We start from the raw sequence: 16622 nt of genomic DNA, 5'->3' as shown, positions 1-16622 counted from the left end.
TAAAGTCTTTCGTGATGTGATGCATCTTCGATAATGGAAAGCCACCCAATATCAATATCATCTAGAGGGAGAAATGGTAGGGCAAAAGAAATTCTGAGGCGGAGTCTCACCTCTGGAACTTATTTATAGTTGAGTCCTTATTCCTGAACCTTCCTCTTATTCCTGAACCTTCCTGAACCTTCACTGATTAAAATGGAACTTACACCAACTAATGTGCGTTTCCTGGAACAGTGTTCTTCGAGATGTTATTGCTTTTTGCTCGAAACGTAATTTGCTTAATTTCGGATTCCAATCATAATATTAACCTTCACCAAACTGAAAAACTCTGATATGTCTCACTATCTCTTGCTGGTAAAAGGAGGAAGATCCAAGGGACAATATTTGTTTCCTTCTAGATATGTTCCTGTTCTTGAAATTTCAATATTGTCTGTACTAAAAACCCTGATGGGAAACGCATGGTTTCTTAGATGTTTCAATTATTGTAATTGTTTGCATCAAGCAGCCCTCGTGATCTCCTCTTATGTATTCATGACCTGCTAAAATCAGCAAAACAGAATGAATCACATATATTAGGCTGTTGTATCTGCATACCCAACCTCTTTATTAATGTATTCATTCTAATTTAGATTAACGGGGCTGGAACGGATGATTTCGGCGCACGTTCTACGGTGTGTATCGGAAATGTCCTGCCGTTTAACGGAAATTTTTGAACAGTACCGCAAATATCCCAGAAAAACTGGAGTTCCGGTTTTACAGCAAATGTCCTGATACCTAGAAAACTAATGATTTCAAGCAATGACCATCCGGATTCTCTAGAATATAAGTACAGACTAAGAGGGTATATAATGGAAAAGCATTCTACGTAAAAATATTGAAGCCATTGAAGAACCTTATACACATCAGGGAACAGTAACGTCTGCATTAATTGAAGATATATATACTTGAGAAACTCGGCACTACATGATAAATTATTTACAACAGTATCAGTGTTGTCAACGGCTTGAGCGGATCGGATCACAGTTCAGTAACCACCGAGCCGAGCCGAAAAGTGAGCCAAGCCAACAACTCACCCAACGGAGCCGGCTCGAGCCCTCCGCTCAGTTCGGCCGAACTGATGGCTCACCCGAACCGAGCCGGCTCGAGCCGATTTCTCACCTGAGTCGAGCCGAACCAAGCCGTTTTGGTACAACATAGTCCTGATTAACAACAAAGAAAAAACACAAGTTCGCTTAGAAATATTTTTTTCAGTTTTTGATAAATAAATGGAAGTAATAAAACAAAACAAGTCTCTATATAAACACAAAAGATGCCTTTAAAAACTATATAGATGTTGTTACACGACCTCAACAATAACAGTTTTAGACGCACTCAAACTTTTACATATTTGTACTAATATTTCATTAGTTTAATGAATGGTATTTACAACAGAGATCAAACTAGTGCCCACTGATTTAAGAAATTGATTAACGAAAAATTACTACAAACTCAAATATAAAACATTTTGTTTGTCTTCACGTAATCCGAGTTCGAAAATTAGGCTTTTGTTTCAACATTTCGTAGCAAGTAGTTAGCAACTTCAATCACAGATTAATTTCATTGTAAAACAACTAATTATCTTAATAAACTGCATGAAGTATTAACTTTATAATTACAAAGGTTATGACAAAATAACCAGATGAATTTGAAGAAATACGTATATTCTACATCAATTTTGTACTTGTTACGTGAGCCCACTATCGGTGAATGTATAACACACCTATGTTTGACGCAGAAGTCCTCAGGTTTGATTCGCAGTGGGGGCGAAAGGAATACAAGTCTTGGTGCTGGTTTCAATAATAATAATAATAATAATAATAATAATAATAATAATAATAATAATAATAATAATAATAATAGTTTATTTGTTATGTTTACTACAAGCAAGAAAAAGCGCTCCGAAACAAGCGTCTTTAACAACTACACGTAACTGCTGATTTGCAACGCAGGTGTATCAATCTTTTAGAGTTTTGATAAAATGCGTTGATCTCCGCAGGTAAGTTTGTTTCTAATGGACCAACAACCAGTTTCTACTATGTTTCGTTCTTAGTAATTTTTGGGCCGATAAACTCTGTCACATTATACATACGGAATGCAATACGAAACCCATCATTCTTTCCTCAGTTGGGTATTTAAAAAATTACGATTATAACTTTTTCTTGTTTAAGAAGAACTTACATTCTCCTAACTCCCTGTCTATCCCCATAGCTTAAACAAACAACATAATTTAAAAAATGATGAATTTAAGAGATAAAACCTCTGTATTCTTCGTTTATTTATAAAGGTATTTAATTTGGAAGACTGCAAGACTCTCGCAAGTGGGTCTCATTCTTGTTCGAATCTTGCGGACTTGGAGTTGTTTTTGCACACTTGATTTTGGTCTCAGTCTTGCATATAAATACTCGGACTTGGTCTTCGAATCAGACAGTTCTCACCCAAGTTAGCACTCTATCAGTTCCATTGGTAATTGGAGTTCGGAGGTTGAAGTCGACGGAGAATGATTTATTGTTCCAGTTTGGAGGTTGAGTGGTACTTGGAGTTCGGAGATTGAAATCAAACCGAATGAAGGTCAAGGAGTAAAGGGAGTTTGAAGGTTGAGATCGTAGTTTCCAGTAACTAGGATCCTGTAGACGGCTCGAGTGGCTCGGGTCAAGGCTTTCACCACCGAGCCGAGCCAACAGCTTATCCAACCGAGCCGGCTCGAGCCCTCGACTCAGTCGGGCCGAACAGAGCCAAGCCGATGGCTTACCTAAGTGAAGCCGAACCGAGCCGATTGCTTACCTGAGCGAAGAGAAACCGAGCCAATGGCTCATCGTAACCGAGCCGGCTGACATCACTAAACAGTACAGCTGTAGACGCATATTTTACCAGAAGATAAAAATAATATTGAAGAACAAATGTATTTATTTAATACGCACGATCTTGAAAAACAAAATCTTGAATCTTGAGAAGCTGGCTTTCTAATTTAAAACCAAATATCCACAGTTCTGTGTCAAAGAAACTCTTCAGGGACTTCAGTGTAACTGGACAAAATTTATCTCAAAAGGAGAACTAGCATTTTCATCAAAGGAACTTTTAGACAAAATCAAAATAGCTAACGAATATTTTCTTGAAGAATATAATGGAGAATTTACTCGCAAAGGAAAGAACATCATTAGAAAATTAACAGGCGTCATAAAAAATGAATTTGTTAGCAAGTGTGAACCGGAAATTTTAATATTTTATCCCATTTAGAACAAAATAATTATAAATTAACTAAACAAGCAACTGAAAAGTTCTTAATCCGAAAGAACATTTTAAAAGCAAATGAAGAAAGTGGTGAAGTGAGAAAATTAAAAGTTCAGGAAAGAAATTCTGATTGACAAACGCAACTGGATTAGGGCAACTGGGGATACAACTTAAGTAAAAAAAAAGAAAAATGAAATTTTTGAGTTTTACGTCCGACGGTTATGCTAAAGGAGGCGGTTATCATGAGTAATGAATGAAATGAAGGAAGTGGGAGAACCCCGAGGAAACCCACGCACACGGTGTTCGTCCATCACAAAGTTCACTTGAAGGGGGCTGGGATCGAACCCCGGTCCCCCACCACCAGAGATGAACGCTCTACCACTGAACCACCGCTGCATTTAAGGAAAAGGAAAGAAAAGCGCACCACAGACAATATCTCTCGAGTTGTGGGGAAAATTGTCCAAATAGACTTTCCTTTTTATTTACATATAAAAAGAAATATATTTCCATGACGGAACAAAATTCTACTAATATAATAGACATCTAAATTTGAAATAGCAAAAGACAGCTGAAAGTAAGGAGAAAACAGTAATTTCATATCAGGTTCCAAAAAGAATACACAGCAGCAAGCGAGTAAGCAGACAACAACGTTACTTCTCCTGTGGTTCTGTCCCAAATGTGTGTCAAATGTAACGTCATTGCATGAGTAAGAGAGAAACGCGTTCAGTGATGAAACTTACCAAGGCAGTAACTACTGTATTTACGCCACGGAGTCCGGCACTCTATAAAGTGCCTTTTATCTATACAGGATTATGCGCGATCAACATTATAACTGTTACATTTTTCATTCTCTGTTGCAAGAAAATAATTGACATAAGGATAGGACCTGTACTTAAACGCAAAATTACGTAAACGGTCTGGTAGTTTTAGATAGAACGATCCGTCAACTGGCGGTGGGGTAAGATCTCAAACATTTAAATATACGACGTCTTATGTAGGTGCACTACGCAACCAGTTACTAGAGAAGAAGCCCCGAAGTAAGACTGGCATCAAAACGAGACAATACAAGACTACTTACAGTATTAGTCTCCTTTCAATCGACAAATAGCGGTCTCAGTCTCGTCTCGATAATTCCAAAATAAATTGTGGGAAATTATTCCACACTAAATTCGACAGTAGATAAATAAAATATACCTCCAAAATTCTCCCTATTACTTCAGAATATATCCTGGATGCGAAATTTTCTACTAGATAAGGTATGAATTAACAATTCATATAAAATATTCAAAAAGTCATATTTCAATTTCTATTAAATATACTCATTCTTTCTTAAATTATTTATTTACTAATTGAAATACCCGGCGTTGCACGGAAAGAATAGGTTTATATTTCAAAGATATATTTGAGATTTGTTTTTCCAGTAGAATACGTATTTGAATCGGAATGAAATAGTACGAATCCATTTCCAGCAGGAGCAAGTGAATAAACTTGCCGCTAACGAAGAATAAAGCCATGGGCTTTTATGGTATCGGGGGTGTCATTATTCACTTCAGCTACCCCAAAAAAATTGAATAGACACTCATATCTTTCAATTAGAAATTTTTAGGACGTCGAAAGCTTTGGATTTAACATTAATATACTACATTTTTGATTATTTTTACATGTTCCTGTGTCTCCCATAGTAGAACTAGAGATGATACGGGTTTCGATTTCCGTCAGGAGTCGTGTGGTTCGGGTTTCACGTTAAGTCGTAGATGCACGTCTTGTATAGAGTAGTAGATGAAAGACACGCTGAACGCTATATCACCTCACCTCGTGAGATATTCTACGTCTACATAATTTCTAAACCACTTTTCCTTCTTTCAATCTCCTCCTTCCTCTTAGGACACGCATAGGTTCAAACCGAAACATCCTTCACAGTTCGAGGACGCAAGGCTACTATACCATACGCGTACAACCCTTATGGGACTAGGTAGTGAGTTGCGCAGTTTGAATAGCACGCACGAATAAACCACGCTTACATTTATTATATATAAATAAAATCTCATATTAGGACTTACTCTGCACGTCAAACTTTTAACATATGCGACTTTTTAAATTCTGATCTTCTTCTTCTGCTTTATTATTATTATTATTATTATTATTATTATTATTATTATTATTATTATTATTATTATTATTATTATTGAAATACCTATATGAAGCAATTTTCTCGGCAAACTTGGTTAATACACACCATTCATCAACCAGTAGTTGTAGAAATCAGACTTTGCCAACAGAAGTTGTTAGCTCAATCGATAGAGCGCTGAGCAATGGATTCAAGGGTTGCGAGTTCGAATCTAGCCTAAGTCGAAAGATTTTTTCCTGATATAATTCTTCAAATGGAAATGTTTCTCTCTTCACCTTTATGTCGTAATTCTGAATAGGGATCTTTGGATGTGAAAGAAAAAGTATACTAGAATATAAGAAGAGAAAGGTAAATTACATTATACCTTTTTCAATTTTTAACTATATTTTCACCTATCTTGGACGTTTCTAAAAATTCAGACTTCTAGACCTCCTTTTCGCTCTCTTATGTGTCCTTTAACTAATTTCTACAGTTACTTAGTGAATCACATATACATATATTACAGATGTCGTATCTCTTTCTCTTCTCTCTACATCATGTCTGGAGATGAATGTTTTGACAATAGGTTACAAATACGATTTTAAAAAAATAATACTATCTGCGTTATCAGTTATACATATTGGGGTGTTTAACTTAACATATAAAACAATAAATAGAAAAACTGAGAATACGAATCTTTTCGTGCACTGATGCTTCAAATCTGTGTCTTTACTCCCTCCACCTATGTTAATTCCATAGTCAAAATAAAAACTCTTCAATATTAATCACAAATTCTTATACAACCCTCCTTTCCTTGGTGTGCTGCGCTGTCACATACCCGTCAGGGCGATGTAAAGGCACTTTTTGCGACGGCGATACAACTTGATAGTTAAATCATTTATTGTGGTAAAGAAATTAACACATGGCTTTAGCGGAAATCGATCTGAGAACCCCATGTACGTGAATTTAAGTTGTTACCTATCATCAAAACGCTGTTTAAAATGGGAGTAATAGTTTTAATGAATATGTCGAGAGTGACAAATTACTTCACGTCGAATATTGTCATTGTTTCGGTGCTTTTGCGTTCCCTCTATATTTTTCGTATAATCCAGAAAAAGAGACAGCAACCAAGAATGTGGTTCCAGCTGACAAAATTGGAAATTGTTGGCGAAATAATATCGGTAATGTAAAGTATTTTATTTTCATACCACTGATAGAAGCAAGGGGCAGATTATACTCTTCGTAAAATACGTGCATTTAATTGTTTTACCGATAGTACAACAATGTGGTGCGCAAACGTAGGTGGTTCCAAAGAAGTCACCTGTCAGGAACTCGAAAGAATTCAATTATTAGAGAAAGATCTTGCTCTTAGTGCTGTGAGATTTAAATGAATCATGCTTTTTTATTTTTTTAATTATGAAAAATACAATTGATACCGGAGAGTACCGTCGGTAATTGCACAGTTTGAACTATGTCATACTCGAGAAATTGCAGGAATTTGTTAAACTTAAAGTAGTCGTGTGTCCTTCAAAAGTTTTTGGAGCTAGAATAAGATACATTAACCACACACTCCCAACTAAACCGACATTTCCTCTTGTTTCGCTCTCTTCAACAGTTCTTGTGTGGTATCATATTCAATTTCGATGAAGCTATAAATCAACACCATTTTCTCTTCTACGCGGATAAAGGAAAGTACTACCATGAAAGAAAAAATTCTGCAGCTTGCTGAAAGATTGTACAAGCTTTTAACCAAAATAGTCAATATACAGTGTAATTGATTGAAATGTGTTTCTGTGCTCAGAAATAAATGTTGTAAAACCCAGACCAAATATCTACTGACCGACAACCCGATAACAGAACTGTCAGATTATAACTTTACACTTTTTCTAAGCCTGGTGTCTTTATTATCTATAAAACGGAAATAGTATGCTGAACACTCAAAAACATACCGAATTTCTTCGAGAAAATATGGAAAAGGTAGCATCTTTTGTGATCAACTTCGAGAGGAATAATGCTGGAACCCCTATGATATATCTTAGTAATCTAGTGCAATATATTGCAATGTGTGGTGAATATAGCCATTTACTATTAACTGTGAAAATGATTGCAGGTATTGTATTATATCTATTGATATAATGTTCATAATATAATGCCCCTAATGCTCATTGATATAATAATAATAATAATAATAATAATAATAATAATAATAATAATAATAATAATAATAATAATAATAATAATAATAATAACAGCTTTACAATACCAATTACGTAAGCAATGCCATCGAATAAAGTAAACAATAATTGCTAAGAAAGAATTCGAACATGAGTTCCTTTGTTTGCTGCTTCACCGCTATGTCACAAATTTCTCATACAAAGATAAGAAAATAGGCTAGTAGTTACGGAAGATAAACAGTGACCTTTCTATATCTACAAGTGTTGATACAATTCTAAGAATGTGAAAATAACATCTGAGTGTTTCCATAGTTGCAAATTGGAATTTAAGATGAAGAACAATAGTAATGTAAACGGGGCCCACCCTCAAAAACAATGAGGTAGGCTCAACTTGAAAAACGATTCGTCATATTTTCTTCATTGAGGAAGTCTACATAACTACTTTTTGAGTCAAAGAAGAAAATCTTGAGTAAGACATTGTGACACTCACAGATGAAAGGCCTCTATGGTCTAACATGAAATGATCTGAACTAACTAATTGTTGGGATGGCGAATTAAGTGACTAGGTATGTAAGTGGTTAGAGCATTGTACTTCTAGTCGAGAGGCTCGGTTTCAAATTCCCACAACGTTATTTTTTTCAAATGTTTCAATTCCAATTTCAAAGCAAAAGCATATTCAGTATGACAAGAACGATCTTCTCCTGTCCATAAAGAAAAAGATGTTGTGATGAGAAAGAATTCTAGGCCTGAAAATGAAGGCAATGATTTGGAAACTTATTTCTTGTTGTTGTTCTAGATTCGATAATTTCCCTGGATCGGAGTGTCACATATTATGGATGCATCAAAATGTCAAATAATAGTTTCGCCAATTAATATTTCCATATAACTAGAGTCAATAATTAATACAGCAAATCGATATCTTGAAGGAATTAAATGTCAACTGAAGACATGTAATTATTCAGTTCACAACTATTATTCGGTTCAAAATATAACTTTGTTGCGTATTATGTTAAGAAATCTGAAGCTCAAAATATATAAAACAATAATCATGGACGTTGCTCTCTATAGTTGCGAAACATTACTCTGAGGTAAGAACAGAGACTAAATGCTATACATTTGAGAATAAAATACTGAGACGAATTGTCTCATCCAAGGTCATCGGTAATGCGGAATGGTAGAAACTTTGTAACGAGGCACTGCATAATTTATACAGTTTACCAGACATTTTTAAGATCTCAAGTGTAAGAGGTTCTAGTCGTCAAGAGATGTAACAAGAATAGAAGAAAGTAGGAACTCTTTCGAAGTTTCAACTGGATTTTTCTCAGAGTAACAATTAGGAACACCATGGCGAATATGAAAGGATAAAATCAAGGTTAATATCAAGATTAATATCATAGGATTAAAGACGCAAAGTAGAAACACTGAAGTAGTTAACCAACGATACGAAAAAATGAAGAGGTTTTTGAACCCGGTATTGCACCGGTTTCAAAAGTCATTGAGTTAACATGTTAGGTTAATTTCTGAATAGCAAGACAGTACTCAATTCTTCAAAGTCTAACGTAGAATATAACTTTTGAATTAACATTTAGATAGGAATGTTATAATTCAAATTACAGTTATGAAAGTAATAATCAATATTATTTTTATTGTAAATAAAAATCTAGTACTTTATCATTTCTGGGTTCTTTCTAACAGCTGCTAAAATGGCGAATAATTTAATAAATTATCGTACTTTATTATTATTATTATTATAAACACACATGTAAATTTAGATAGTATGTACCAGGAAGTTACATACTTATTCTGAGTTTTACATTGTAAAAGTTTCCTGAGCTGTGTTTTTATTATTATTATTATTATTATTATTATTATTATTATTATTAATGACATATTTTAGTTATAACACTCACCTTTTGTTGTGGCTTTCCAATATATCTCACGTTGCTTGTACTGAGTATAGGTTATTTATTTTTGAAGTTTATAGTGACAGTTTTTCAAATGAACCAAACTTCAACGAATTTTAATGATTTTTAATGTACGCAATTTGTGAAAGATCGGAAAGACTACAAACACTTGTGCTGCTGATATTCACATTAAGTATCAAGTAATTTATAATTCAACCAATATGGCTCTCTTAGCTCATATAGTGTGGATTTTTCCTTCTTTTTCTTGTTTCTTTTCTAATCTGTCCTTTATGCTATACGATATTGAATATATCATTTCTTAATTTGTTGCATACACTTATATATTTTTTATATGGAGTAATATTTCTCTTTAATTTCCAGTACATTGCGCTGATTTTAACTTTCAATTTGACAACACCATCCAGCAAGTATGCCTGAGATAACTAGTTGACTTGAAGATATTGCTACCAATTTTCCTAGTACTGATCTTCAATCCTACTTCAAATAACCACCACAATTTCAAGCATTATTTTCCTCCGAAAGAATCAGTGAAGTTTTTACGTATTACCTTTACTTCATCTTGGCAATCGTTGAAAAGTTGAATGTATACCAGAATAGAATACAACATATTGTAATTTTTAATAACAAAGTTATATCAATATTCGTCTGAAACACATATTTAGTACAATATTGTTAATGCTGTTGTTCAAATTATAGATTAGGAAACTGTTGGGTATTAGGCTACGAATTACAGCGCAAAAGAATTGTGTTTCAAATCATTGAAAAATGAGAAATGTTTAAAGTGAACTTGGTAATGCATTACTGCACAATTTCTTATTTTGTACTTAGTATCCATCGTGTGCATAGCATACATCAAAAATACACAAAGATGAGGAGAGTGCAGGCTTAGTTGCGAATGGTATAGTTGTAACCGAAACAGTGCAATCGTGTTTACGACTGTAGTGGCTCTATTTCCATTTTCACAATTTTGTTGATAATCCTTATGATTCTTAAAAGCTAAAATCAAGGAATCATATGAATATTTTATTTACAAATAGTAATTATTATTTTACAATATACTGTACTTTTGTTTTTCCAAATTCCTTTTTGTTTTACCCTAAAAGTTTTTTTTTTCTTCCAGTCTTATTGGCGTAAAATACGTTATATTTTCATTTACTTACTAGCAGCGTTCACCCCGCTTCGCTGGGGTCACCCCGGAACGCAATAAACTTTGTTACTTAGATAATTTTTACTTTTTCGCTTTCAAGTGATATGATAAAAACCATAGAAGATTGCAGTAAATGTTAACATTATATCGCCTGTCATTTATGTTAACCCGCCGAGTGACACGGTCATGTGGGTTGCATATAAATACGGTTAGATTTAGCTATGATGAGCTAACAAAGGATTTCTACGTTATGGACACTTGAATGGTCAATTATCTCAAGACACTGGTAATTGAAAATTAAAGTGATATGATAAAAACCATCTAGGGTCCAAATCTTAATAACCCCCCAAAAATGAAAGAAATTGGTTCAGCCGTATTAGCGTGATGAGCTAACAAAGGATTTGTACGTTCTCTTTTATATATATAGATTTATTTGCACTTATTTGCACCTACCTATCCCATGTGAATCCTTGGCGAAACTTAGTTTCGTAGAAAATTTGAGACCGATTCTAGAAAAAAATGTGAATTATGTACTGATCGACTACGCCTAATCTCAAATATCAGATAAATACTATGTTAAATTAGTATCATATGTGAGAGAGATGTGCAAAATACTTCAGGATTCTGTTATTTAATTACTTAAACTTAGTTATTTTTCATACTGATGTCATTTCGTTGATAGGCAGATTAATGTACTAGTACCACAGGAATCAATGTTAATAGCCTAGAGTAAATATTTATCTGTTAACGTTTTCCGAAAATCAATAAATAATAATTAATTCTCGTAGCAAATACATTCGTAGTCAATTGCAATTAAAATATATTCACTCTATATTACTTGTCAAAATGAAAAACGGCAGTCCTTTCATAAATTAATTATAAGTACTACCTATTTCGAGAGTCTACTAGTACAACGTTACATGTAAAACTTCCATGGGTTAGGATTATTCAATATTTATGATAGGATTTACGTATTCCGTTGTTATTGATATAAACTATACATACAGACGTAATTGATTTGATTTTACATTCAATACAAATATTAAGATTTATGTCTTTAGTTACATATGAACTTAGTCATAAATTTTAGTAGTTTAATATTATGATATTTATTCTTCTGGAACGTCATACTAATTTATTAAAACATTTCTGGTAATAAGTAAAAATGCCATGTTTCTCTACTGCTTTTACCTTGCTGAACAGACATTAACATGAATCGAATTTATGACTGCTTGAAAGATAATATATGAAAAACAATATTTTTTAAAAATTAGTCGATAGGAGAGCAAAGTACAATTTCAAGAGTTCAAGTCGTTACAAAATAACAGATACATACTGCACTTTTTCATGATATACCAATCCCTGTCGTACTAATATGTTAATGGAATCTACAGTATAAGGATTCATTGCAATTTTCAACGTAATGATTACTAATGTGTTCTGTAATTAAATCATGTTATCTATCTGCTTTCAGGGAGATTCAGGAGGACCCTTAATCTGTCCTGCAGTAAATGGTAATGTAACGGGTGTAGCATTTGCAAGCACTCTGTGCGATACGCCTTTTTCGATTGGTTATTATGTTCACATAGGATCAGTATTGGACTGGGTATATGATATCATTTTATCAAACTCAGATGATGACATCCCTGACGAGAGTGTTAATATAAGATATATTTAACTCTATTGGATAATAATCATGACATGTAATGTATTAACTGAAATAACATGAAACAAAGTAGCATGCATTAATAAAAAAAATAAAATACTCGAGATTTTGTACGGAATACTGTCACTTTTTCCCTACAAAAGAGTTGAATTTTAATAAGATCTGCAATTTGAAAATTTTGATGGTACATATTTGAAGTGAGTTCTTATTTCTTGACTTTAAACTTACCTCGAACCTAAGACAATTTGAAAATGTAAGATCTATATAATAGTAACTCTACTTTTTGACATTTACGTCGTGAAAAATGCGTTTAAAACTAAATTCATACCCGTTTGAGTTGAATACATTTAATCAATACTACTGGAAATTACACTGTATTTTGTATCATCACTTTTAGGTAACACAAATTACAGCACGCTAATGAATTGGAAGAGAGAATAACTTTTAAGGTGTCTTTGTTTTGTAATTCTTCTTCTAACTAAGAGAACTATCGGTAACCTTTATTATACCAGAATATATTTAATTACTCTATAAATATTAAAACTTATAAACCAATAAAGATCATATTGAGGCCTTAGAAATATACCATGAATTAAATTTACGTTGTAATGTGATATGAAATATTTGTAGAATTCTAAAATAAATAAATTAATTACTTGATATTAATTATTTGATATTAAATTTTTTTTCTTATCTTAACGTGCGAAACTTTGTATTGACTTCAAATGCAAAACTGGGTGATTGAGAAGTCTACACATTTTGAAACGCACATACACACATATATATACACAGAAATGAGAGAGAAAGAGAGAGAGAGAGAGAGAGAAAGCGTTAGAAAGAAGGTGGTGGTGAAGTTGTGTTTGTGAGGAAACCGTAAACGAATACAGTTTATCAGGTTGTTGAAGGTCATAAGAGTTTTAGAAAGTTTGTCGCTACATCTACTCGTTGATACAGTATTAACGAGGAGAAAAATATTTTATTTATAATGTTGACTTATATGTAGGTACAATGAATAGACATTAATAAAATTATTAATATGACTTTATTAATATTATTAACATTAATAATAAAATTATTAATATTAACTACTATGCTATAACACGTGTCCTTACTACTTTCTGCATACCATAAACGAAGTAGTTTCTTTTGATTTATATTAGTATTGCTATTCAAAATTCTTAGCACTTTGAACATTAAGTAACACAAAGAAAATTGGAATGATTGTGAGGTTAACCATTGAATTAACTCTTCAATCAACTCTAATCATGGTAAAAACATTAAAAGTGAAGTCGTGTTTTATTGTCTTCATTTCCGGTTAGCTCAAGTGCGAATTCGAAACTCCAGTTGTTGAAAACACAGTATTCGAATGTATAAAGTTTCTCTTTCCCGGTGCCCGTAGCAGAGGACGCATTTATAAGCTGTTAGTGAAACCGATGGTAATGGTAAATGTGAGCAGACGACTCAACATGTGTATCAGAAGTCAACAGCGTGTTACTGAAAGCTCTGGCTGGGAGACATATTCCACGCATTTGTTCCGAAATGTAGATAGTTACAGTAGTCGAAGAACTACAGAAACAAAAGTAACAAATGAGAAAAGGAAGTCGTGAACTCCCGAACAAAAATGAAGAAAATGAAAGGCAAAAATGAAGATAATTTGGTTTGTTTGCTCGATGTTAATTCATAAAGTAAAACGTTGCTGTAAAAATACATGAGTTGCACAAGTTTGGATCATAAAAAAGAAAAATCATTTTCTAGTCCTGATTCGTATTAAAATCCTAATCTCAGATGTTTAATTTGAAGTTCAAACTTCTGATTTCAAATCCGTATTTGAAACCCAAATCCTGTTCTTGCATTTACTAAAGATCGGAGAGGAAAGGCGGTAACGTTCTTCCCTAACGAGTGCGAACTGCACCTATGTGGATCTGTGTAAGCTTAGGAAGTATATGGTGACGTCGGAGAAACTGTCCATTCGAAGCAACCACTACTACAGAACACTAAACTATCTTCGCTTTAAAAAATGGGACTTATGGACTCAAAGAGGGTGGGAAAGTTCTGATACGATTTGCTACTATTGTCAAGGTGTAGTTTCAGAACAGAATGCTGAACTCTGCTGACTGTTTGTTATCAGCAGTTCATGATTCTAAATCTGAAATGGACTTATCAGATTTTCAGTTTTAAACGAGGCTTATGACAATACAGTTTCCGGATTTTCTTGCCTACTAGGCCAAAATTATTGTCTCTTTTCTCACCACAACTTCCTTAGGATGTGCAGCAAGAAGGTGCGTGCTCGTGCTTTCTTTCAAGCCACCGTTATGTATTATTTTCCATTTGTATTATTCCCTTCCTATACTGCAAACCACAGTCCAAGAGTGTTACACCATCGTTCTCCAAATATATATATTGATCGGATGTTATTTACAACGCTACGTTTTAGTTAACATTTTTTTTTACTCGAAAACTCAATTTTCCAATTACCTTGTTATTGCAGACGATACTTCAAATATATTGTAGGTTTCCGCGTTCCTTTGCACCCACTTGACATTTTCAAGTTCAATGAACGTCAGACTCATCATTTTGCAACCAAACGAAACCGCAGACGACATATCGTCAGGGTGTATTCGACACAAGGCTTAGGAAGGTGCAGGATCGTTGTGACAGGCACATCGCAACATTGGAGAACAATCAACTCCATGTCTTGAAAGTGTCATTCTGTTGGTTCATCGCCGCAGATTCAATAGAGACCAATATCTGACTAGTGGAATGAGGGTGTAGAAAAGCATCATTGAAAACGCATCCAAACGATAAAATTCGACGCCCCTGGCATTCCAGCAGGAATGAGTTCCAGTTGTTGGCTGAATCCAGTATTACCAGTTGGCTGGATCCAGTTGGCTGAATTCAGTTGTTGGCGACATCAGTTTAATCTGATCTGTGAGGCTAGTGCTCATTCTTTAACTTTTAATCACAAACTATCTCTCTCTTATCTATTTCTCCAACTAGTCATTTTCCAAATTAAAACATTTCAATTTTATTTAAATCCAACCATAATTTTGCAGTTAGGTACTGTGTTGTGCACCAGTTTCATCTCCAACTGTTGCATTCATTTGAAGAGTATTTTAAAGATTATTCTGAGCTATATCTGATGACACAGCACCGGCATATGATGGAGACGGTGTGAGGCTTACGCCGTTGTAACGATCCCAAATTTCCAAATATATTTCATATGCCGATCTTTCAAATTTATAAAATGGAGTTGCTTTTAAGATTCTTGGTCGTTGAATATTGTTTTGAAGAAAAGTACGTATAATAGTAGCGATAGATAAATCGGGCATATTTGAGATTTTTAGAAGATAAATTCTATTGAGTTGAATATAATGACAATGTATTTTCAGTAACGAGTACAGTGTTATTTAAAGTTATTTATTGCTCAGAGAAAATACTAGAGTTACTTTAGACCACCCGCCAAACCTTGCCAAGTATGTACAATTGCTCACTTAGAGTGAATCTTGTTTCATTTTTTTATTTATTGATTTTTGTGGGTGAGAATAGGTTTTGTAAAGTTATTATATTTTTTATTAGTATATAAAATATCATTTGTACTTTGGTGTTGGAGATATATATGCATAATAGTGTAAGATATATATTTTTAATGTGATTAGGAATTGGGGTTTAGAAAATAGATATAATGGAGAATACGACATTTATTTCATCTGCGTTAGATCCTTTAGTAGAACCCCCAATATTTTTTGGTAAATTGAACGAGAAAGTTCAGTCATTCTTAATCATTATCATTTTTGTAGTCATCATAACCCCCATGATGTACAGAAACGTCATTTGTTGCCATATTGTTTAGAAAATGGGCCTTTTTGTCACCTTTACAATCCGCCGCAGCATATGATCTTCCGTATGTTGAGAATAAGGAGAAATTGGAATAGGCTTATCAAGATAATATAGTTTAGCAAGTTTTAGAGCACGAAATGAGAAATAGGGAACAGTTAGATTCTGAACCTCTTTTAGATTACATTTTTCATAAATGCAAATTAATACTAGAGTACGATCCGAAGATGCCTTTGGCCAAACAAATGAACTTGATAATTGACGCGCTACTGCCTTCGTTCCATTCCGTAGTGGCAAAAAAATCATTTTTGACTGTTATTGACTTTGCAAAGTTCTTAGGTTTAGAGCAAAGAATTAATTTTCTGGTCAGCATGCGTAGTCAGCAATCGAAGTCTTTGGCAAATAACCAATACTATTCATCATGTTGGTAATAATACTATACAGCAAAAAGAAAGTACTTTACCTTTTATACTCATAACGTGAATGAAGTTGTTAGTCAGCCTGA

General features: G+C 33.7%; 1 protein-coding gene across 1 annotated transcript in view; it reads left to right on the top strand.

Moving 5' to 3' along the window:
* Window positions 1–12949, top strand: part of LOC145683303 (brachyurin-like) — a 460948-nt gene extending 447999 nt beyond the window's left edge. The window contains exon 8 of the mRNA XM_081754665.1: window positions 12092–12949. Coding sequence (XP_081610791.1) covers window positions 12092–12295 — 204 coding nt within the window. The 3' untranslated portion in view covers window positions 12296–12949. The remainder of the gene's footprint in view (window positions 1–12091) is intronic.
* Window positions 12950–16622: the final 3673 nt, after the last annotated feature.

Source organism: Thermobia domestica, chromosome 4, assembly GCF_964235325.1.
Source record: "Thermobia domestica chromosome 4, izTheDome1.hap1.1, whole genome shotgun sequence".
In the NCBI taxonomy this organism is placed as follows: Eukaryota; Metazoa; Arthropoda; class Insecta; order Zygentoma; family Lepismatidae; genus Thermobia; species Thermobia domestica.
The sequence above is the reverse complement of the archived record's forward strand: the minus strand, read 5'-3'. Positions and strand labels throughout refer to the sequence as shown.